This window comes from Rhinoderma darwinii, chromosome 1, assembly GCF_050947455.1.
Source record: "Rhinoderma darwinii isolate aRhiDar2 chromosome 1, aRhiDar2.hap1, whole genome shotgun sequence".
Classification (NCBI taxonomy): domain Eukaryota; kingdom Metazoa; phylum Chordata; class Amphibia; order Anura; family Rhinodermatidae; genus Rhinoderma; species Rhinoderma darwinii.
Genome location: NC_134687.1, coordinates 364,950,003 through 364,975,179, shown reverse-complemented (window position 1 = coordinate 364,975,179; position 25,177 = coordinate 364,950,003). Strand labels below are relative to the sequence as shown.

The following is a 25,177-nucleotide window of genomic DNA, read 5'->3' as shown; positions in this document are numbered from 1 at the left end:
GGTCCCTAAAGATTAGGTTCTTGATAACCACCTCTTGAAATTCCAGGAAAGTTCCCATCTGGCCTGCACATCGATGTAGCACGTACACATTGTGTAATGCCATCTGTATGATGTGCACGGCCAGCTTCTTATACCACACTGCATGGCGCTGTAGGGCTTCAGGACTTGATCTGACAAGTCCACCCATCCCATGTACCTATTGTACTAAAACAAAGTAAAAAAGGACACGGCGCCACATGTGCGAATCAATTTGTAATATAAATGAGCAGAAATGAACATAAATGCTCACCTAGGAGGATGCAAGTTACTGGCATGTAATTGCAATGTAAAGCTGCTGCCGATCCCAACGCAAAACTCCCATGGAGATGCCAAATAGTATTGATAAAAAATTGTAAAAAACTGGATTTTAAGGCGCTGCTTGGTGAATTAAATAATAATAATTTATTGAACAGTAGTAGAACAGATGCTACGCGTTTCAACGCCGGACCGGCGTCTTCATCAGGCGAGTCACAAAGACAGTAAGTAAGCACGTATAAATACAGAGTTGATGAAATCTTGATTGGGCCAAATTCAGATCAGCCTCCTGGTCAAAAAACCGCCAAAACGGCAGGTCAGAGTTCAACATAAACACATTGCTAAAAGGACTTAATAACTGTGATTATTAATATCATTGGCATGGCTAAAATGATCCAAAGGATGGAAGGTTGTATAAATAGTAAAATTGAAATAGTTAAAAAAATAATGAAAGACAGGAATTTCACAACGTTCATCGAGGGAAAATAATTATAGGAGCAGAGGATTCAAAAATGTTCATAATAGAATTACATAACAACATGATATGAAAGTTAAATGTAATATAAGTTGGATCTAATAAATGCAGATATAAGCAATGATAATGTACACAAAAACAGATAGGGACGTTCGTTGTCAAGGAGATCACAAACAATACGGTAGCAGGCGAGGTCAAAATAACAGTGGAACGCATGGTGGACCGCAAACGCGAGAAATGGACGCGAGGCGCTGGGAAAGAGCACAGAGGGAAGAAAGGGAAAACTGAGCCATAGTATCATTATATTTTTATATTTTATAAACAAAGGAGAGAAATGAGTTGAAAAACGTAATAGGTAGTATTTGGTAATAAAGGGAAAAAAGTTTTAAGCGTATAAATAAGAAAAAATGTATACATCGGGAGGGTCCATAGTTCAAAAAAAGAAAAAATAATAGTGACCGTAGTTATAGCGACCGCTAGTTAGTAAATACGGTGGCCGGGACGGTCCAACCCAACAATGGAACGCATAATGATACGCACCATCTCGCAGCGCTGAACAGATGATGCAGAGGTGACAAGAAGAGACACAAATCGGTAAGTGAAGACATGTCGTAGTTAATTAGATACTGTACAAGTACTAGATGTCATGAGAAGATAAATGTTTGCGTGATGACAGAAAAGGTAATTGATTAATATGTATATAATAAAATATAATAAAATACATGCTGATGAAGCGATTACTAGATCGATAGATCCAAAACACATTATTGACATTTGGAAATGAATGGAAAACTAGAGTAATAATGTTAATAATATGCAAAAATAACCACAATAATCATAATAAATAGAAAAAAATTAATAAATGAATGCCATAATGCTATTAGTCCAATGCAGACTCTGTGATATCATTGAGGCCATTTGGATATAACGTCCCCAATTTGTAGATCCAGAAGTTTTCCCTTTGTTTCAGTCTAATGAACCTATTAGATATATCTACATGGGGGTGACAGTAATAGCATCAAAATTACACTTGTGTTCTATGGCGCAATGACGAGATACACTATGTTTGGTGAAGCCACTCTTAACATTGAACCTATGTTTGTTAATCCTATTTCTAAGGGTTTGAGTGGTACGGCCCACATATTGACGATTACATGTACATTGGAGTAGATAGATGACATAATTGCTTCCACAATTCAAAATTTTTTTTATCTCAAAACTTTCAATGTGAGGAATTATATTTTGCCGGGCAAGTTCAGCGTTTTCTTTGCTGTTTTTATAACTAAATACACAAGTACTGCGATGCAATCTATTATAGGGTAGTCAAATAAATCAAGTAATTGATACCCCATGTCCTGTCTTTTACACTTTCCTAAATCACATGTATATTTTTATTCAACTACTTTCCATTAAAAAAATATTTTTGCATTACTTACTGATCCCTATTGTAATGCTGCAGCCGTAGGCACACTTAAGATTGTTGTGTACTGCTTTCCTCCTCCTGCCATGTATATATTTTTTTGCCGATACCATACTGAACCATTAATTTCTATGGGGCCATGCACACATCAGTTTTTTTTTGCAGATCCGTTTGTCTGTTCCATCTCACCTATTCTAGTGTATGTTTGCAATGTTTGCAAAAAAAAAAATGGACAGCACACAGAATCCACTAGGATCCATATTTTGCGGTCCACAAATTGGAAACAGTCGTGTGCATGATGCCTTAGCAAAAGTGACAAAAGGACACAAATACATATCGGTTGTCAAAATTGCAGTAGCTTTTCATCAACTAAGTATTTTCACAACTTATAGTATTACTTTTGTAGTATGCAATAGGGAATAAAGTGTAAAAGAGGTTTCGATAGGTCAATGTCAGACAGAGTAGCAACAAGTAATAAGCTTATCTCGTCAGTTCTGAGATGGAAGGCTACAGTGATTTAACAACCCATTAAATAACCCAACAAACCATAATATCCTACTGTGGCATGACTGAGGTTTAGCAAGCTGGCAGTAAATTAAGTTGTATCCACTACTTGGACGAGAAAAATTACAGCAGTAAATAATGTGACACACCTGTTCAGTCAAGGATATTAAATCTTCTGAATATCTCAAGTAAAAAGATGAAAAAAATCAGAAAACTAATGATAATCAGGAAACCGGAAAATCTGAATGGTAAGCACTTACAGGTGCAAGTGCAATAAATACACTACAGACTGACACAGCAGAGGATTCTCTCATTGGTCCTATACTGTTTACTTTGGATAATATAATTCGCACAGTGATATAACTACCACCAAACTACCACGAGCAACCATTTAGCCTATTATAGGGCTCATAACGATGGGGACATCTAATACTGCTTCATTACTACCCCTTCTGTCTCTCACATGAAGGAGGAAAGGTTGGCATGAACTTAAACTAAATGCCCTCTCCTCTCCCTCTCAAGCAACATTGAAGAAGGAATGATTAAAAAAAATACAAGAACTTTGCATCCCTGTTGACTTACTAAAGTCCAGATTTTTGTGATCTCTCTTAGCAGCTACCTGCAACTGCCCCCCAAGGCCGGGTTCCCACTGGTCGGATACGCAACGTAAAAAATGGGCATGAGCATGGGCATGAGATTTTCTAAATCTCATCCACTTTGATGCTACTATAAATGCTGTGGAATTTCCGCACAGAATTTCATTGTGGAAATTCCGCAACCTTTAAGCTACGTGGGAACCCAGCATAAAGGGGAGCTCACTGCTCAATATGAGCTGTATATATCCATATGCAGGTAGATATCCCTAGTGGTGTAACCAGAATTATATGTATCAAGTCAGAAAAACAGAGCTACCGAAAACGATGAAATTTAGAAAAACAGAGCTACCCAATATAATGAAATAAAGTAACAAAGATTTTTGGACCGAAAAACAGAATGGTTGACATTAACTTTAATAAAGGAGCAGTACCGTTGAGGGATTTTTTATTGGGGACTGGGGCCTATTCTGAATTTTTCTATGGGTTCCTATGATTTTTGTGTATGACTATTTATACGCGAGAGAACAGCTGACAGGATTCAGGACTCCTTAAAAATATATGCTGTGGAGTTTGTCAGAGGATCCCACCTGGTCGATGAGAGGACAGGGATGCCTTGATTTGTTTACAGAGCAAACTTAGTTTCAACCCACCCATGCGTCGATGGCTGTTATTAGACTTACTAGTTTAGCGTTTTGAGGGCTTCTAAAAAAACAACAAGACATAAATGTAATTTATTTTTAAGTAATAATCACTGAATAAGCAGTAAAATGAAACTAAAAGCACTTACTGGGAAACCAGGCACAGTTTTCATTAGCACCTCCCGGTCCACTCCTGGATATGGAGGAGTTAGTTTCGGTTCAGGGAATAAGAAATCTCGATGGTTCTCTTTGTAAGTGGCTAAAACATCCTCACCTATAACACCAAAATAAGGGTTTATCAACAGCTATAACAATGTTAAACAGTACAGATGTAATGGAAGAAAATGACTTTTAACTATGAGCTTTTTTTAAAATTTTTACATTTTCCCATATTAGCCAAAAACAGCTTATGTGATGGACACACAGGTGCAGGGCTCGTAACAAGACAGGGCTCTAATACACATAATGAAACTGTTATCAGTACTGCACCTGTGTGATCATTACATGGCCAGAACAGACTTCTTATCCAGTGGAAGTAAACAATGAAGGTTGCCATTAAATGACAGCAAGCAGATATATTGGAAAATGTGAGGAACTCCTATACAAACTATATTAGAAAATAGTTTCATGTTTCATTATGCAAAGAATAAGATTTATTTACTAAAACCAAAATACCCCTTTAACCCTTTCCCGTCGCAGCCATTTTTCGTATTTTTACTGTAGTATTTTCCTCCCCACTTTCCAAAAGCCATAACTGTTTTATTTTTCCATCAATATTGCCGTATGAGGGCTTGTTTTTTGCGGGACGAGCTTTATATTTTAACTGCACCATTTATCGTACCATATAATCTAGTGGGAAACTGGAAATAAAATATATTGTGGTGTGGAATAGGAAAAAAAAACAGTGATTCCTCAATCTTTTGTTTTTGTTTTTACGGTGTTCACCGGGCGGGAAAAACGGCATGTTAACTTTATTCTGCGGGTCAATAGGATTACATCGATATCAAATTGATATTGTTTTACTACTTTTACAAGGGAAAAACTGATTGTTAAAAATAAAATTTGAGTTTTGTCGTCATATTCTGAGAGCCATAACTTTTTTTATTTTTCGATTGAGCGGTGTGAGGGCTTATTTTTTGCAGGGCGAGCTGTAGTTTCTATTGATACCATTTTGGAGTACATGAGACTTTTTGATCATTATTTGTGGGAGATGAAGTGACCAAAAAACAGCAATTCTGGCGGTTACATTTTTTACGCCGTTCACCGTGTGGACTAAATAATGATGTATTGTAATAGTTCAAACTTTACGGACGCGTCGATACCAGTTGTGTTAATTTTTTTTTAAATTTACATTGTGCTTGGGTGGCCGTTGCAACGCTAGAGTGAGCCGTCACCGTATCTAGCTATTTAAATGCCGCAGTCACTATTGACCGAGGCATTTAACGTGTTAAACGAGTGGGATCGCGCTCGAGTGGGATCCCGCATATTACACTGAAGTGTTGGCTGTAAGATAGAGCTGACAAGCTCATTCTATGGAGTGGGCTCAGTCCGTGAGCCGGCTCCAGACTCCCGCACCCGACGTGCAACATATATATATATACACGGTGGATGTCGGAAAGGGGTTAACCCTGATCACTTGTACAATATATTGCAAAACTTCTGTATTGCAGTGTATTGTCGTGTCAGTGGATGGCAGAGCTGGGGGCCTTCATTAGGTCCCCGACTACCATGACAACCCCTCAGTACACAGCAATCATGTCGCAGTCGTAAGAGCTAAGTGTCAGATGCAATATACAGCTATAATACGTATCTACCTCCTCCAGAATGTTCGCCACTTGGCTAGATGTTATGAAGGGGTTTTTCTTTACCAAGGAAAGAATTATGTGACCATCCACTTCAGGTGTCTTCCATGGACTTCCAGGCCTTTTGGTGTTGCTTAACGTACCAGTCAATTACTTTTTTTTAAATAAAATTTTACCAAATTGTTGATTTGGCCACTCCTCAAGTTCCAGCTATCTCTCTGACAGTTTTGTTTTTTTAGCCACCTTCAGAAGCATTGACTCCTCTTTGAACCACATATTGATAGTTCCCATGAACAGCTACAAACTGCAAATTCAACATGGAGTCAACTCCAGACCTTTAATCTCGATAATTTGTCAAGAAATAAGGAGGAAACGGCCAATAAACCGCTTATCAATAAATTGTCCAATTACTTTTGAGCCTGGTTGGTGGGACTATGTAAAAAATGGCTGTAATTCCTTTTTTGCTAAACTCCTTGAATTAAATCTGAAAGTCTGCACTTTAGTCACATCTTTATTACTTTGTTTCAAATTTATTGCGTTGGTGTACAGAGGCTAACTGATGAAAATTGTGTCACTGTCCAAATACTTCTGGACCCAAATGTATATATTAAAGTCAATTGCAGGTATTATCTTTTTTCCAATGACAAAGGGCTTTTCAAAGGAAAGCAAGAGAATAATGGAATGTATGTTAACAGAATGAAGCCTTCTCATGAGAAATGAACCATTTAGCATATTTTTTTCTCACATAACCTATTATGTGCCCATTGAGAAAAGTGAGCTATTACTTAGATGACTTTACTGTTAACAGTAGAATGCTATTTAATACTGCTTTTGTATTTAGAGTTGATATTTGTAATGTGAAGCAAAAGAAGAAATTATAGTCGCTTGAGAAACTAGGTTGAGGATAAATTCAAACACCGTTGAAAAGCCTATTAACTGAGTGAATACAAAAGTAATGTAGAAAAGAATATATCCAGAAAGCAGATTATATACACAGAAACATAATTTGACCCAAAAAAAAAAACATGTTCCGTTTGCCTTTCTGTTGATAGGTTCCGCCGATGGAAAAGTCTCACGGTACCCATCAACGGAGCAGCTAAGCTCCCTTTTCCCTAGAAAAACCTGAATAGATTCCACAAGTGATGGAAACATTCCTAGGATATGGCACATAACTTGGCTACTTATTCTGCTTGAAGCAACCAAAAGTAGAGGCGTATAACTGTGGCCATAAAGAGGTGTAAAAGGTCAGCATCAATATTGAGGTAAGTTCTAATGCTCTTTTCATATACAGTTGCTGTTAAGGATCTGCCAGGCACAGCTTCTGTATCCACGCCCATAGGTAATCAGTCTGCACCTGCTTCTATGTCTGTGAGACTGACTCCATCTTCCACCACTCACGGTGGCAGGCTTAGGAGTGGGAGAGCCTATCACAGCCTGGCCAGACGGAGCTAGCTCCCGCCCTCTGTCTATATATACCTGCCTTTCCTGTTCCTCCTTGCTTGTGATTCTTCTCGTTTTGTTTCCTGGCCCTGCTGCAGCTTCTTGAACCATTTGACTCTGCTTCATATTGACCCTGGCTTACTGACTACTCTCCTGCTCTGCGTTTGGTACCTCGTACACTCCTGGTTTGACTCGGCTTGTTCACTTCTCTCCTGCTCTGCGTTTGGTACCTTGTACACTCCTGGTTTGACTCGGCTCGTTCACCACTCTTGTTGCTCACGGTGTTGCCGTGGGCAACTGCCCCTTTTCCCTTGCTTCTGTGTACCCTTGTCTGTCGTGCACTTATTGAGCGTAGGGACCGTCGCCCAGTTGTACCCCGTCGCCTAGGGTGGGTCGTTGCAAGTAGGCAGGGACTGAGTGGCGGGTAGATTAGGGCTCACTTGTCTGTTTCCTTACCCCCATCATTACAGTTGCCTTATTTATCCCACACTTTGGCCTCACAGAAACCTATGGGTATATTTAATTATACGTTTATATACTAAATTTTATGTAAACAAGCATAAAAGTTCTGCTATTATTCTGAACTGAACACTTAAGATATGGATTAACCCCTTAATGACCAGCCTATTTTAGACCTTAAAGGAACAGTGTCACCACAATTTTTTTTTTAATATGTTAAAGATGTTAGTGCTTTATTAAAAACGTTTGGATTAATTTGTGTGTTTGTCTGTTACTTTTTTTTATTTTTACACTTTTTCTTCCCTATGGGGGCTGCCATTTTTTTTTCCATTTCTGTATGTGTCGATTAACGACACATACAGACATGGAATACGGCAGCTCCAGTCCCATAGGGACTGCGAACGGGGCCCGTTCCATCCACTATCGTGTACGCCGCTGTGTGGGAACGGCGCATGCGCCGCTCCCACACAGTTCAATTTGAAATGTGCGCCGTCCGGCGCCATTTTCCTGTGGACCGGAAGTCGCGGCCGGACAGTAAGGCCTCATGCACACGACCGTAGCCCGACCGTAGCCGTGTGCACGCCCGTGATTTTCGTGTCGGCCGGCTGCGGACTGTCAGCGGACTGTCAGCCGCAAGCCGCCCGCACATGCACATGGCCGGGCCATTGTTTTCAATGAGCCCGGACCGCAACTCCGGACCATAATAGGACATGTCCGTACTTTCTGCGGTCCGGGTTCCCGGGCCGTGCACGGACCGCAAAAACTACGGTCGTGTGCACGGCCCCATAGAAAAGAATGGGTCCGCAATTCTCCCGTGGATTTGCGGGGGAATTGCGGACGCAAAAACACGGTCGTGTGCATGAGGCCTAAGATTACTACTTCCGGTCGCGGCTTCCGGACTTGTGCACATGGAGCAGCGGCAGCAGACGGAGCGGACGGACCGGGGGGAGCGGCGGCGACTGGAGCAGGTAAGGGATTTCTATGTATGTTCGTGTTTCAGTGTGTTTTACTACTGTATGTAAACCTACTACACTGTGTGTTAGCTCAAAAAATGGCGACACACAGTGTAGGAGGTTAGACCGTTCAATCCCCTCGTTTCTCCCGGCACTAGCCAGGATAAAGGAGGGGGGGATTCTCAGAGCTCACTAGAGCGAGGGATTTTTACCCAATTTTGCAGCATAAAGCAATGTGGTTGCTTTACCACATGCAATGCTGCAATTTTGGGAATGGCTCCATCTAGTGACCAGTGCTGGTAAATATTATAAATTGAATCCAATTTATAATATTTCCTGACTCGTGAAAAAAATAAATAAAATTAGAACAATGTTTAATCACCCACACACTAATTGTTTAACTAAAAAAAAAAAAACATGTTTTGCTGGCAACACATTCCCTTTAATGACCAAGCCATTTTTTACGTTTTTCCATCGTCGCATTCCAAGAGCTATAACTCTTTTATTTTTGCGTCGACATAGCTGTATAAGGTCTTGTTTTTTGCGGGACAAGTTGTACTTTTTAATAGCACCATTTTGGGGGACATATTATTTATTGATTAACTTTTATTAACTTTTTTTTGGGGGGGAATAGAAAAAAACCTGAAATTTCGCCACTCTTTTTCGCGTCTTAAATGAACGGCGTTTACCGTGTGATATAAATAACACCATAACTTTATTCAGCGGGTTGTTACGATTGCAACGATACCAAATTTGTATAGTTTTTGTATGTTTTACTACTTTTACACAGTAAAAACGCTTTTTTTTCAAAATTATTTGTTTTTGTGCCTCCATATTTGAAGAGCCGTAACGTTTTCATTTTTTCGCCGATGCGGTTGTATGAGGGCTTTTTTTTGCGGGATGACGTGTAGTTTTTATTGGTACCATTTTTGAGTAGATGCGACTTTTTGATCACTTTTTATAACATTTTTTTAAAGTCAGGATTCACAGAAAACAGCAATTTTTCCATAGTTTTTTTATTACATTTTTTACGGCGTTCACTGTGCGGGTTAAATAATGTTATAGATTTATAGTCGGGGTCGTTACGGACGCGGCGATACCAAATATGTGTAACTTTTTTACTTTATTTTGGTTTTTTTAATAGTAAAGCATTGTGTAAGGGGAAAAGCTGGGTTTTTCATTTTATTTCCACATTTTTTTTTTCATTAACTTTATTAAACTTTTTTTTTACTTTTTTACTAGTCCCACTAGGGGACTATAATATGCGATTCTCCGATCGCTATTGTAATACACTGCAATACTTTTGTATTGCAGTGTATTACTGCCTGTCCGTTTAAAACGGGCAGGCATCTGCTAGGTCATGCCTCCAGCATGATCTAGCAGGCAGTCGCTCCAGGCAGACCTGGGGGCCTTTGTTAGGCCCCCGGCTGCCATTAGAGACACAGACACTCGGCGATCGTATCGCCGGGTGTCGGTGGGAGAGAGAGGGAGCTCCCTCCCTCTCTCCAAAACCACTCAGATGCGGTGCACGCTATTGCGCACCGCATCTGAAGGGTTAAACGGGTGAGATCGATACTAATATCGATCTCACCCGGCAGAGCAGGGACGCTCCCAGCCCTCAGCTGCCTCTAGCAGCCGAGAGCAGTGAGATTTGACACTCCCTGCTCTGTTTACTTTATCCTGATGCAGCGCCGTGAAAAGGCGTATGCATCAGAATAAAGCCCATTAGTGGCTGCCGTTAAAAGGCGTATTGGCGGTCACTAACGGGTTAAGATAAAAGGCAATATTCAATGATAGGTGATAAAGTGATTTTGTGATAGCAGTGATGAAGAATCACTATGTATGTGTAAACAAAAATTATTTTAATATGTAACTTCCAGTTTGTAATGTAGGAAGTGAAAATGAAGCCGAGGACTGAACCGAGAGCTGAAAAAAAGCTTGCCTTGAATTGAACAAGGCTTTTGTGCCACCTTGTGTCTGGATGCAACATGGTCAGCTTGCAAATAGCATTTACTGTATATTTAACAAACTTCAATTTGATTACGGCAATACCAAATTTATAAAGTTTTTTTTATGTGTTACCACTTTTACACGGAAAAAACTAATTGTTAAAAATAAATTTTGATTTGTGTCCCCATATTGTGAGTGCCATAACTTTTGAAGCAATGTGAGGGCTTGTTTTTTTGCGGGGGAGCTGCAGTTCTTATCGGTACCTTTTTGGGGTACATAAGATTCTTTGATCACTTTTAATTCATTTTTTAGTGATAGGTGAGGTGACCAGAAAACAGCCATTCTGACAATTATTTTTTTTAACATGCAGGTTAAATAATGTTTCATTGTAATAGTTCAGACTTTTACGGACGCGGCAATATCAATTATGTTTTTTTTTACCTTGCTTTAGGCGGGAAATGAGAAAAGGTTTTTTTTTTTTTTTTTTGAACCTCATATTATTTTTGTACATAAAAAATAAATGGTACACATACTTAGGGCGTACCTCCCAACTTTCAGGCGACATGCACACAATGTGTATTACATGCGGATTTGCCGTGAGGATTTTCCTGTGAAAAATCTGCAGCGTAGTATAGTACCAGCAAAGTAAATGAGAGTACAAGTAATCTCATCTAAACGTTGCAGAAGTAAATTGACCTGCTCTTCGGATTTTAAAATTCGCAGCATGTCAATATATCTTGTGTTTCCCTCTCAGAACTGTATCTGAAAACATTATTTAAAAAAATGCACCAAAATCCGCAGCATAAAATCAACACCTGTTTCTGTATCAAAACCATTCATGTAAAAACCACACCTAAAAATGCATGATAAAACGCAATATTAACCCCTTCCCGAAAACAGACAGTTGGACCTTCAAGCCCCCCTAGTGGGACTTGAAATAAAGTGTAAAAAAAGTGTACCAAAAAATGGGACCTATAAAAACGATGGCTCGTCTGGCAAAAAACAAGCCCTCATGCAGCTCCGTCGACAAAAAAATTAAAACGTTATGGTTCTGACAACTTGGCGACAGAAAAAATAAATTCTTTTTACAAAAGTAATTTTATTGTGCAAAAAGTTGTAAAACATAAAAAAGTGCTATAAATTAGGTATCGCCGGAATCGGACTGACCCGCAGAATAAAGTTAACATGTAATTTATAACGCATGGTGAACTCTGTTTAAAAAAAAACTAAAAAAACTATGCCAGAATTGCAATTTTTTTGTAACCTGACCTCCCAAAATATAGGATACCAACAATAACTACAGCTCGTCCCGGAAATAAAAACAGCCCTCATAACAATACATCTATGAAAAAATAAAATTAGTTAAGGCTTCCATAAGTCAGGAAATAAAAAATATGCCGTTGTGCAGGCCCAAGGGGAACATTTCTTCTGTTTCAAGAGGCGAATTATCAAGGCCATAAAATTAGGGAACCGGGAAGAGGAGGGCCCAAACATATCTGCTGGAAGCGAGGGTGCCTGTATACCAACAAAAGTTTCCAAGCAAAATTCCCCAAACTGCAAAGGTGCAGATTGTGGACCAAAAGGGGGATAAGGAAGGACATTTATCAGTGTGACACTGGCCTGTGCATAAAGGATTGCTTCACAGCGTAACACACATCTATGTATTATTTAACTTTTTTTTTTTTACCCCATTATTATACCACCTGACTTGTCCCCCTGATGTTCTCTGCCCAGCTTACATATGCCTCCACATTATAAACCTAAATACCAGCAATACTCAAACAAAACTACTACCTATTCAAAAAATCCCAGGTTCAACATCGAGGGCACACTAATTTCTGCAAAACACCTGCAGGGTTAACATGCTCATTACACCCCTAGGTGAATAACTTGAGGGGCGTAGTTTCCAAAATGGGATCACTTCTGGGGGTTTTCCCACTGTTTTGGTCCCTCCAGGGCCTTGCAAATGCGACATAGCGACCAGAAACCAATCCAGCAAAATCTGCACTCCGAAAGCCAAATTCTGACCCCTACTGTGTGCCCAAACAGCAGTTTATGACCACAAATGTTGGGATTCTTTTTTTCCTTTATTTGTTGAGAAAATAAAATAAAAATTTGAGCTAAAGCTATGTCTTATTGAAGAAAAGGGATTGTTTTTATTTTCACTGCCCAATAATAATAAATTCTATGAAACACCTGTGGGGTCAAAATGCTCACTACACCCCTAGATGAATTCCTCAAGGGGTGTAGTTTCCTAAATGGAGTCACTTTTTGGGCGTTTTCATTGTTTTGCAAATGTGACATGGCCTCCGAAAACCATTCCTGCTAAATTTGAACTCCAAAAGCCAAATGGCGCTCTTTCCCTTCTAAGCCCTGCCGTGTGTCCACACAGCCGTTTATGACCATATGTGGGATATTCTTTTACTCAGGAGAAATTGCTTTACAAATTTTGCAGTGCTTTTTCTCCTTTAGTCCTTGTGGAAATGATAAAAAAAATTGTGAAACCTACATTTTCTTTGAAAAAATTTAGATTTTAATTTTCACAGCCTAATTCCAATAATTTCTGCAATAAACATGTGGCGTCAAAATGCTTACTATACCCGTAGATAAATTCATTGAGGTGTGTAGTTTCCCAAATGGGATCACTTTTGGGGGATTTTCACTGTTTTGGCACCGCAAGAGCCCTTCAAACCTGACATGGTGCCTAAAATATATTCTAATAAAAAGAAGGCCCCAAAATCCTCTAGGTGCTCCTTTGCTTCTGAGGCCTATTAACACACTAGGGCCACATGTGGGATATTTCCTAAAACTGCAGAACCTGGGCAATAAATATTGAGTTGCATTTCTCTGGTAAAATTTTCTGTGTTACAAAAAAAATGGATTAAATATGAATTTCTGCAAAAAGAAAATGACATTTGTAAATTTAACCTCTACTTTGCTCTAATTCCTGTGAAACGTCTAAAGGGTTAAGAAACTTTCTAAATGTTGTTTTGAGTACTTTGGGGGCTGAAGTTTGTAAAATAGGGTGACTTATTGGGGGCTTCTAATATACAAGGCCCTCAAAGCCACTGTCACGTTGGGTTCGTGGACCCACTGGGCCGTACCGCCTTGACGGTATGGCAGCTGGCCAACAGGGCGTAGGTCACAGTCTATAGTTCGTATAGTGTACCTGTGGCAGCTCGGACAGTAGCAAGGCAGGCTCGGCTGGGACTAGGCAGCAGGTATACATCAGGCGTGGAGTAGCAGGACAGGTGTGGAACACAGCACAGCACGACTACAGCTCAGCACGGCACTTGACCAGGATAGCACGGGATACAGGATACAGGTACGGGGAACACTGGGAACTGGAAAACACTAGGAGACCATTTGCATAGACAAACTTTGGGTAGGACAACAACGCTCAGGCATGGGAGGAAGGGGCACAGCCCTTCTTATAGCCCAGGTTGCTATGGGAGCAATCAGTTCAATCTCCCACCTGCGTGCGCTTTGGATTCTTAAGTCTGGACTGAGCTCGCGAGCACACCCTGGTGGTCACTGTGGAACAGGACGGCCGTATGTGCAGACATCTCTGGAGAGAAGGGCGTCGACTGGATAGGAGTTCGTGTTCAGCGACCATGGACGTTACAGTATCCCCCCTCTTACGCCCCCTCCTCTTGGGACCAGAACGAGAGAGAAACCTCTTAATGAGGGTAGGAGTATTGAGATTCTTTTCTGGCTCCCATACCTCTCTTCTGGACCAACCCCCTTCCAATCTACTAAATAAAAGGTTCTTCCTCTTACTTTTTTAGTGTCCAGGATCTCCTTAACCTCAAAGTTGTCTGAAGGACCGCTTGAGGCAACCGTAGGGCTAGGAGTCTTGGTATAGCGGTTCAGAACCACCGGCTTCAGAAGGGAGACGTGGAAGGAGTTGGGGAACTTGAGGGTAGGAGGCAGCCGAAGCTTGTAGGCGACAGGTTTGATCTGCTGTAGGATCTCGAAGGGTCCAAGGAACCTCGGAGCAAATTTGTATGATGGCACCCTTAGTCGGATATTCCTAGAGGACAGCCAGACCTTCGTGCAAGGAAGAAATTGAGGAGGTTCTCTTCTCCTTGTGTCAGCCTTCCGTTTCATGCGGTCAACTACCAATAGGATGGAGGATCGATTCTGCTGCCAGATCTGCAGGAAGTCGCTAAAAGCAGAGTCAGCCGCTGGTACCTCGGACGTATCGGGCACCGGGAAAGGAATTTGTGGGTGTTGGCCGTAGACAATGAAGTACAGTTTATTCCTTGTGGACTAGCTGGTGTGATTATTATGAGAACTCAGCCCACGGAAGCAGCTGCACCCAGTCATCATGCTGCTTGTAGATGAAGTGTCGTAGGTAGTTCTCCAAGATCTGATTGATCTTCTCGACCTGACCATTGGACTGAGGATGGTACGCTGAGGAAAAGTCTTACTTCACATCGAGGAGTCCGGAGAGAGCTCTCCAGAACTTCGAGGTGAACTGAGCCCCCCGATCAGATACAATATGCCGCGGCAAGCCATCCAGGTGGAGGATGTGTTGGATGAAAAGGTTGGCCAGTTGAGGAGCAGACGGAAGACCGGTCAGCGGAACGAAGTGGGCCATCTTCGAAAATTGGTCCACCACCACCCAGACAGTACTGCATCCCGGGAGGCAGGTCCATAACAAAGTCCATAGCTATATGCTACCAGGGAGCATCGGGCACAGGCAATGGCTGGAGCAGACCAGCAGGTCTGGAGTGAGCGACCATGTTAGCTGCACACACTGAGCAGGAAGAAACAAAGTCCATAATGTCTTTTGGCAGCTCGGGCCACCAGAAATAACGGCCATTCAGGTCTCGGGTTTTATGGATCCCCACGTGACCTGCCAGTCTAGAGCAGTGTCCCCAGTGGAGGATTCTCCTTCTGTCAGCCAGACGCAATAAGGTCCTCCCTGGAGGAATGTCCCCAACTTGCAGGGGGTTGACAGAGACAATGCAAGATGGGTCAATAATATTCTGTGGAATTTCCATGGTGTCCTCTGTCTCAAAAGATCTGGACAAGGCATCGGCCCTCACATTCTTGTCAGCCGGGCAATAATGGAGCTCAAACTGGAACCTGGTAAAGAAAGGCGACCACCTGGCCTGACGAGGAATCAGCCGTTGTGCCGTCTGGAGATAGGTGAGATTCTTGTGGTAAAAATTAGGATGGGATGAGCTGCGCCCTCTAGTAGACGTCTCCACTCCTCCAGAGCAAATTTGATGGCCAGTAACTACCGATCCCCAATCGAGTAGTTGCATTCTGCGGAAGAGAAGAGCTTAGAAAAATATCCACATACCATTGACTTGCACTTGGAACCTCTCTGGAAGAGGAGTGCACCAGCACCGACAGAGGAGGCGTCCACCTCCAACGAGAACTGTAGAGAAACATCTGGATGATGGAGGATAGAGGATGACATAAAGGCACTCTTCAGGCTATTGAATGCGGACTCTGCCTCAGGAGTCCACACCTTGGCGTTTATGCCCTTCTTGGTGAGGTTAGAGAAAGGAGAAGTCAGTGAGCAGAAGTTTGGAATGAACTGTCTGTAAAAATTGGCGAATCCCAGAAAGAGCTGTATGGCCCTCAAGCCTTGAGGGTGTGGCCATTCCAGGACGGACTTCACCTTTTCAGGATCCATCTCGAGACCTCGATTAGAGACGATGTAGTCCAGGAAGGGTAGAGCATCTTTCTCAAACATCAAACAGGCACTTCTCCAACTTGGAGTACAGACGATTCTCCCTTAACCGCAGCAAAACATGACGGACATGTCTCTGATGAGCCATAGGATCGGGAGAAAAAATCAAGATGTCATCAAGATAGACTACCACACAAACATAGAGGAGGTCATGGAAGATGTCATTAACGAACTCCTGGAAGACCGCGGGTGCATTACACAGGCCAAAGGGCATTACTAGATATTCATAGTGTCCGTCACGGGTGTTAAATGCAGTCTTTCATTTGTCACCCCGGCGAATCCGGATTAGGTTGTAAGCCCCACGCAGGTCTAGTTTGGAAAAAATCTTGGCACCATGTATACGATGAAACAGTTCTGAGATTAATGGCAACAGATACTTATTATTCACTGTGATCTGGTTGAGACCCCGGTAGTCGATACAAGGATGCAGGGAATCCTGTATTTTTCTTGACGAAGAAGAACCCGGCTTCTGCCGGGGAGGAAGACTTCCTTATGAAGCCGCTCGCCAAGTTCTCTTTAACATAGGCGGACATGGACAGAATCTCTGGCAAGGAGAGAGGACATACCCTACCACGGGCAAGGGATCCACCAGGAATCAGCTCGATAGGACAGTTATACACCCGGTGTGGGGGCAGCGTCTCCGCCTCCCTCTTGCTGAAGACGTCCGAAAATGCAGCATAATGACCAGGTAATCCTGCAAATGACTGAGACAGAGGAGGCTGAGTCTAACTAATCTGTACCAGGCAACGGTTGTGACAGTCCTGAAGTTCCAGTCCAGGACTGGGGCATGTATTCGGAGCAAGCAGCATGTGGTTAACGGCTTTGGACAAGACAAAGAAAGAGAGGAGCTCGGAGTGAAGAGCTCCTACTTGGAGCCTCAGCGGCTTGGTCACAGCAATAACTGGGTCTGGCAGAGGTAGTCCATTCACAGATGCAACCACCAACGGCCTCTCCAGAGGGGTAGTGGGCAATTGGAGATGATCCACCAGATCTCTACGAATGAAATTAGCAGCAGATCCAGAGTCCAGATACGAGGAGACCCGATGCGTATTCTCGCCGGACACTATGGTCACGGGGATGGATAATTTAGACGGAAGTCCTTCTTTACCCAAGGTTGTCTCTCCTACCAACCCTAGGCTTTGGGGCTTTTGGGCACACAGACGCACAAGATGGCCTCCGAGGCCGCAATATAGACAGAGTCCCGGAGTGCGTCTGCGTTGTCTCTCCTGGGGAGAAAGCTTACACTGGTCCATCCTCAAAGACTCCTTAGGAGGCTCGGCATCAGAGGACAGCAGGGGTCGCTGCAAGGTAGAGACTAGGGAGGCCTCCCTCCCAATGAGCTTCTTGGAGCCGTTCGTGGATCCTTATATAAATCCGGGTGGCCAGAAGGATGAGGTCATAAAGGGTAGACGGTAGATCTCGAGCGGTAAGTTCGTCCTTAATCTTAGGAGACAGTCCCTGCCAGAATGTAGCCACCAGGGCCTCATTGTTGCACAACAGTTCTCCCGACAGGGTGTGGAAGTGGATTGCGTACTCGCCCACGGTGGTGTCTCCTTGGCGTAGGTTCAGCAAGAAGCCGCTGCAGACGAGACTCATCCAGGCTCCTCAAACACTGTTTGAAATGTACGGAGGAAAGTCACGGGTCTCTGGTCCTTGTCTCTCCCAGATATGATTTGCCCATGCAAGGGCCTTGCCAGTGAGGAGAGAGATGATGAAAGCGACCCTTGCGCCATCAGATGATAATGCTCTTGCATACAGGCTGAAGTGGATCTGCCACTGGTTCAAAAATCCACGACAGGTCCCTGCGTCTCCATCATAGCGGTCAGGAAGTGGCAAAGAAAAACTGGGATCAACACTGGCAGGAGGTGTAGTCTGAGGATCAACACTGGCAGGAGGTGTAGTAGGAGGAACGGCAGCTAGCGCCTCCTGCCGACGTGCGATAATATTCAAGGCCTGGAGGAGTTGTTGCTGTCAAGACCGAAGGTCTAGCATATCCGTCCGTATCTCTTGTGACGTCATCTTGGTCTTGGATCGACCAGCGGGGTCCATGGCCTGAGCATACTGTCAGAGGAGGAAGGACAGAAAAATTCACTATGTGACTACTGGGATGCATTCTATTATATTAATTAATGTAAGTGATACTGTCACGTTGAGTTCGTGGACCCACTGGGCCATACTGCCTTGACGGTATGGCAGCTGGCCAACAGGGCGCAGGTCACAGTCTATATTTCATATAGTGTACCTGTGGCAGCTCGGACAGTAGCAAGGCAGGCGCGGCTGCGACTAGGCTGCAGGTATACATCAGGCGTGGAGTAGCAGGACAGGCGTGGAATACAGCACAGCACGACTACAGCTCAGCACGGCACTTGACCAGGATATCACGGGATACAGGATACGGGTACGGGGAACACTGGGAACTGGAAAACACTAGGAGACCATTTGCATAGACAAACTTTGGGCATGACAACAACGCTCAGGCATGGGAGGAAGGGACACAGCCCTTTTTATAGCCCAGGGTGCTCTGGGAGCAATCAGCTCAATCTCCCACCTGTATGCGCTTTGGCTTCTTAAGTCTGGACTGAGCTTGCGAGCGCACCCTGGTGGTCACTGTGGAACAGGACGGCCGTATGTGCAGACATCTCTGGAGAGAATGGCGTCGATTGGATGGAAGGAGTTTGTGGTCAGCGACCACGGACGTTACAGCCACTTCACAACTGAACTGGCCCTTGTAAAAATAGCCTTTTGAAATTTTCTTGAAAATGTGAGAAATTGCTGCTAAAGTTCTAAGCCGTGGAACGTCCTAGAAAAATAAAAGGTTGTTCAAAAAACTTTGCTAATCTAAAGTAGAGATATGGGGGATATTAATTAGCAATAATTTTCTGTGGTATAACTGCCTGTCTTACAAGCAGATACATTTAAATTTAGAAAAATGCTAACTTTTCCAATTTTTCGCTAAATTTTGGTGTTTTTCCACGGTTAAATACTAAATGTATCAAGCAAATTTTGCCAGTAACATAAAGTCAAATGTGTCATGAGAAAATAATCTCAGAGTGCATTCCGTCGTTATTACCACATTGTAACGTTCGTGGTCGCAGACCGCACACTCCTATCATACTGCAGACGTCTTGCTCCCCGGAGATGCCAGCACATGATGCCGTCCTGTCCTGCAGTGACCACTAGGGTGCGCGCGCGAGCTCATTCCATGCACTCCTCTCCATTCATTTACACAGCACATAGTGTTCTTACTAGAACGATGTGCAGCCACATACACAAGTGTCCTGATAATGAATACACATGAAATCCAGCCTGGACGTCATGTGTATTCAGAATCCCGGCACTTCTGAATCTTTTCTGTGAGATTACAGCAAGCCACGTGTAATCTCGCGAGATTACGAGGTAAACGAGATTTCGTTTCCCTTGCTGGAAATCTCACAGAAAAGATTCAGAAGTGTCAGGATTCTGAATACACATGACGTCCAGGCTGGAGGTCATGTGTATTCATTATCAGGACACTTGTGTATGTGGCTGCACATCGTTCTAGTAAGAACACTATGTGCTGTGTAAATGAATGGAGAGGAGTGCATGATGCTGATTGGTCACTGATTCGTCAGCATCATACACTTCTATTCACAACGCCTAGTTAGTAAAACAAGTAAACACGCCCAGTTAAAAACACAATACACGCCCAGTTGGACATACGAAAAAAAACACGCCTAGTTGTCCATTTCAAAGCTCATTTGCATATATATAAAATTGCTCATAACTTGGCCAAAAATGAACGTTTTAAAAAAAAAACAAACACGTTACTGTTATCTACATTGCAGCGCCGATCACATGCAATAGGAGATAGGGATTTGAGAATCTGGTGACGGAGCCTCTTTAAAGAGCCATCACGCACACATGTTAAAGATTTGACTGATTGCTCCCAGATCACCCTGGACTAAAAGAAGGGCCCTGCCCCTTCACTCACTGCCTGAGCATTGTTGTGTTTTCCCTTGTGAGTCTAGAAAATGGTCCCTTGGTGTTTTCCTGTTCCCAGTGTTCCCGTTCCTGCTACCTGTATCCCATGCTGCCTTGTTCCTGTGCCTTAAAGAGTTGGAGTCGTGATTTGTTACACCCCTCCTGGTGTCTGCTGCCAAGGTCCCATCTGAGTTTAGACATTGCTGCTGTCTGGACTATCACAGGTACCCTTGCTCGGACTATAGACTTTACTTGGTACCCTGTTTGGCCAACTGCTATCCCACTACAGCGGTACAGCCCAGTTGGTCCACATACCCACAGATCGTGACACACATAAAGTGAAACACGTCAGATTTGAAAAATGAGGCTCTGCCAGGAAGGTCAAAAGTGGCCAAAGAGGGAGGGGATTAAGTGAAGGATTTTACCTACGGAATTACCTGCATTTATTTGCTGATTTTTAAACAGATTTTCCACATCAAATTAAGCAATGTGTGCATGTAGCCTTAACGATGGTAAAGAGAGAAAACTCATGCTGCATGCAGTGCTCCTCTCCACATTTAGCTACGCCTCTAACCCTGCTCAATCCCTGTCCATACACACCCAGTTGCCTTTGTGCCCCACACAGTCATAGTGCCCTCTTTTGGGTAACCAACAGTAATAGTGCTCCCTCATGCCCCACACACTTTCATAGTGTCTCTTTGTACACCGTGTTCCAAATTATTATGCACATTGGATTTAAGTGTCATAAACATTTAATTATTAGTTTTTCAATTAAACTCATGGATGGTATTGTGTTTTAGGGCTCTTTGGATCATTGTAATCAATCTCAGACACCTGTGATAATTAGTTTGCCAGGTGTGCCCAATCAAAGGAAAACTACTTAAGAAGGACGTTCCACATTATTAAGCAGGCCACAGGTTTCAAGCAATATGGGAAAGAAAAAGGATCTCTCTGCTACCCAAAAGTGTGAAATAGTGCAATACCTTGGAGAAGGTATGAAAACATTGGATATTTCAAGAAAACTTAAGCGTGATCATCGTACTGTGAAAAGATTTGTGGCTGATTCAGAGCACAGACGGGTTCCTTCAGATAAAGGCATAATGAGGAAGGTTTCTGCCAGACAAATTAATAGGATTAGGAGAGCAGCTGCTAAAATGCCATTGCAAAGCAGCAAACAGGTATTTGAAGCCGCTGGTGCCTCTGGAGTCCCGCAAACCTCAAGGTGTAGGATCCTCCAGAGGTTTGCAAGTGTGCATAAAGCTATTATTCGGCCAACCCAAAACAATGCTCACAAGCAGAAACGGTTGCAGTGGGCTCAGAAATACATGAAGACTAATTTTCAAACCGTGTTGTTTACTGATGAGTGCCGTGCAACCCTGGATGGTCCAGATGGATGGAGTAGTGGATGGTTGGTGAATGGCCACCATGTCCCAACAAGGCTGCGACGTCAGCAAGGAGGTGGCGGAGTCATGTTTTGGGCTGGAATCATGGGGAGAGAGCTGGTAGGCCCCTTTAGGATCCCTGACGGTGTGAAAATGACCTCTGCAAAGTACTTAGAGTCTAAGACTGACCACTTTCTTCCGTGGTACAAAAAGAAGAACCGTGCCTTCTGTAGCAAAATTATCTTCATGCATGACAATGCACCATCTCATGCTGCAAAGAATACCTCTGTGTCAATGGCTGCTATGGGCATAAAAGGAGAGAAACTCATGGTGTGGCCCACATGTTCCCCTGACCTCAACCCCATTGAGAACCTTTGGAGCATCCTCAAGCAAAATATCTATGAGGGTGGGAGGCAGTTCACATCAAAACAGAAGCTCTGGGAGGCTATTCTGACATCCTGCAAAGATATTCAAGCAGAAACTGTCCAAATACTCACAAATTCAATGGATGCAAGAATTGTGAAGGTGATATCAAAGAAGGGGTCCTATGTTAACATGTAACTTGGCCTGTTAAGTTTTTTTGGGATTGAAAGAGCTTTTGATTTCTGTAAATATGACCTCCTGATGCTGCAAATTCAACAAATTACCATTTTAGTTCTCTTTACAACCTTTAAAATGTTTTGATCTCTGTTGTGCATAATAATTTGAAACAGTGCATTTTGAGTTTTTTTACTTCTAAAAAAAACCCTGTTATCATTAGGAGATTTGTTCAATAAAATTTGCATTATACTCCAACGGTTCATGGCTTGAAGATTATACTGACTGTCATTTGCATCGACTATTTAGGAAAATCAGTGAAAAATAACATTTGCATAATAATTTGGAACGCGGTGTATGGCACACAGTAATAATGTCTCCACACAGTGATACCTTCTTAGTGCCCCCCACACAGTATCATGTACCAGTAGTGCCCACCACAAAGTATCATGCCCCTGCAGTGCCGCCACACAGTGTCATGCCTCCATAGTGTAGCGTCCATGGCCGCGAGCCATCGGGTTTACTCACCTCCCGACGCCCGCAGCCATGGATCTGTGAGCGCTGGCCTCCGTCTCCCTCCTAGGAGATGGCAGCGCTCACTTCCGCTCCGTTCGGCTGGGTCCCGTAGGGTGCGCGCGCACGCTCGCGCCCGGCCTTAAAGGGCCAGCGCGCGCAATTAGGAAATCGTCATCACCATCAACTGCCACGATTTCCTGGTCTATAAGAAGGCCCCTGGCCTGAGCGTTGTTAGTCTTTCCCAGTCTGTCTCGCAAATGGTCCCTTAGTGTCTCCCGTTCCAGCTGTTACCCGTGCCCTGTTACCGTTCCTGTATTCCGTATTGTTCCTGTGCCTACCTGCGTTCAAGTGTCTTCAGCCACGTCAAGTGCCATCTGCCACGTCAAGTGCCATCTACCACGTCAAGTGTCTTCTGCCACGTCAAGTGCCATCTGCCACGTCAAGTGTCTTCTGCCACGCCAAGTGCCATCTGCCACGTCAAGTGCCATCTGCCACGTCAAGTGCCATCTGCCACGTCAAGTGTCTACCGCTTCATCGGATACTGCCCGCCATGTCTGGCGCCACTTGCCGCACCTGCCTCCATCCGTGCTGAAGCCACAGCCACCGCCCGGACTATTTCAGGTACCCAAGCATTACTGTCTGCCATTTACTTCCGCTTAGACTGTGACCTGGTCAGCTGCCTCCCCGCTACGGCGGATCGGCCTAGTGGGTCCACAAACCCTGTGTCCGTGACACATAGTGCCCCACACAGTATTATGCCCCAAGGGTGCCCTACACATTATTATGCCCTAGTAGTACCCCAAACACAGTATCATGCCTCCATAGTGCCCCCAATACAGTAGTATCTTAACTCAGTGTGATGCCCCCATAAAGCCTCCTCACACAGTATAATGCCCCCACAGGGTACATGGTGGATCAGGGAACTCCCTGTTTCACTATTGTATTTAATTGTATCTGTGTCCTGAGGACACAGATACAGTTGAAACTGGAAAATGCTGCAGGCCTCCCAGGACAGCGGGACATCGCATGGAATCCACCACTGCTCTGCTGGACCCAGGACGGTTGGGAGGCATGACTAAGGGTATTTTCACACGCCGTAGATTTGTTTTTAGACATTTCTGTGACTAAAAATCCATCCCATACATGTGGTTGTAGAACATTTAGTTTCTGCAACAAATCTGCAGTGTGTGAAATCACCCTAAGGCCAAATTCAGACGAACGTGGTATATGTCCGTGTGATGGCCCCTAAAACAACACTCGTCACATGGACGCATGTGTTTCAATGGGGCCGTTCACACGGTCCGTTGCAAAATAGAATAATAGAACATATCCTATTTTGTTCCGTTTTCACGGATCCCCTCGATAGACTCAAGTCTATGGGGATACGTAAAAAAGGGGACCCGCACGGGGGCAACTCGGACGTGAAAGACTGCTATTTTTCACTCCGAGTTTCCCCAGATACGTCTGAATTCGGCCGAATCGTTTTTATGTGTTACTCTGGTAATTTGGATCCCCACAGTTTTTGAGCAAATGACTGAATTTTGCAAAGGGTAATATTTTGAAACATTATGTTACGGCCTGCTTTTACGCCTTGTTCACACAGTTCAGATTTGCTGCACATTTTGAATGCAATTTTTTAAGCTATAACCAGAATTGGATCCAGGAGAGGAGACACTCTTAAGGCAATCCTTATACATTTCTTCTGTTTAGTTTCCGTTCCTGGTTTTGGTTTGAAAAATACAGGCAAAATCTGCCGCAAAACTGAACAAGGCCTAATACTCAGAGTTACCACATATTATTTATCAAGTTTAAACAATTTCTTATTTCGATATCAACATTCAGGCAGGCAACAGTGATCCCTCTGCCAAAGCAGTCTACATGCTTTTCATCAACACTACCTTGACCAGTGGTGGTTCAGCTGATGCATTATGGAGGCCTCAAATTCAGGCATTGATTTCACCAGGAAAAAGCAAAAAAGCATATCTTATTCTGCCAGGGTCAGGACAACAGTAAGGCATACACACACAGATTTAGGACCAATTTACAAAGTTGTATTTCTGGTGTGTATTCTTTCCATATATTTCTTTGCAAAAATGAGATTGGATCCCTGAAGAGGAAAACTTTTCCAAACTGATATTTTTCCTATTTCTAACTGCTGATATCTGCTCAAATATGGCTGCTCAAAGATATCTGCTCAAATATAGAAGAGCCACAATGCCTTTATATTTCCCAGCCACAGTGCCCTATATGTCACAACCACAGTGCCTCCATATGTCACAGTCAGAGTGTCACCATATGACATAGCCACAGTGCACCATAGGTCCCAGGCAGTGCACCATGTGTCACCACCATGGTGCGCCATATGCCTCAAATACAATTCATCCGTACTTAAAAACCCCAAGTGCCCCAATATTGATAGTAACAATATCTCCTATACCTGACAGTCAGATTGTTCCCATATTTGCTCACAAAGGCTCCCTTATTCCATACCAGAAGTAGCAAGAAAAGTGTCTTTCTCTGCTGCTTGTGTGCAGGACATAA

At 43.3% G+C, this 25,177-nt stretch overlaps 1 protein-coding gene across 5 annotated transcripts in view; it reads right to left on the bottom strand.

The window, feature by feature from the left end:
• The window catches only part of SPATA6L (spermatogenesis associated 6 like), a 107,247-nt gene that overhangs the window by 18,545 nt on the left and 63,525 nt on the right, over window positions 1-25,177 (bottom strand). For all 5 annotated transcript variants that reach the window (XM_075827515.1, XM_075827498.1, XM_075827488.1 and 2 more), the window contains exon 6: window positions 4,077-4,201. In XM_075827515.1, the coding sequence (XP_075683630.1) occupies window positions 4,077-4,201 (125 nt within the window). The remainder of the gene's footprint in view (window positions 1-4,076; window positions 4,202-25,177) is intronic.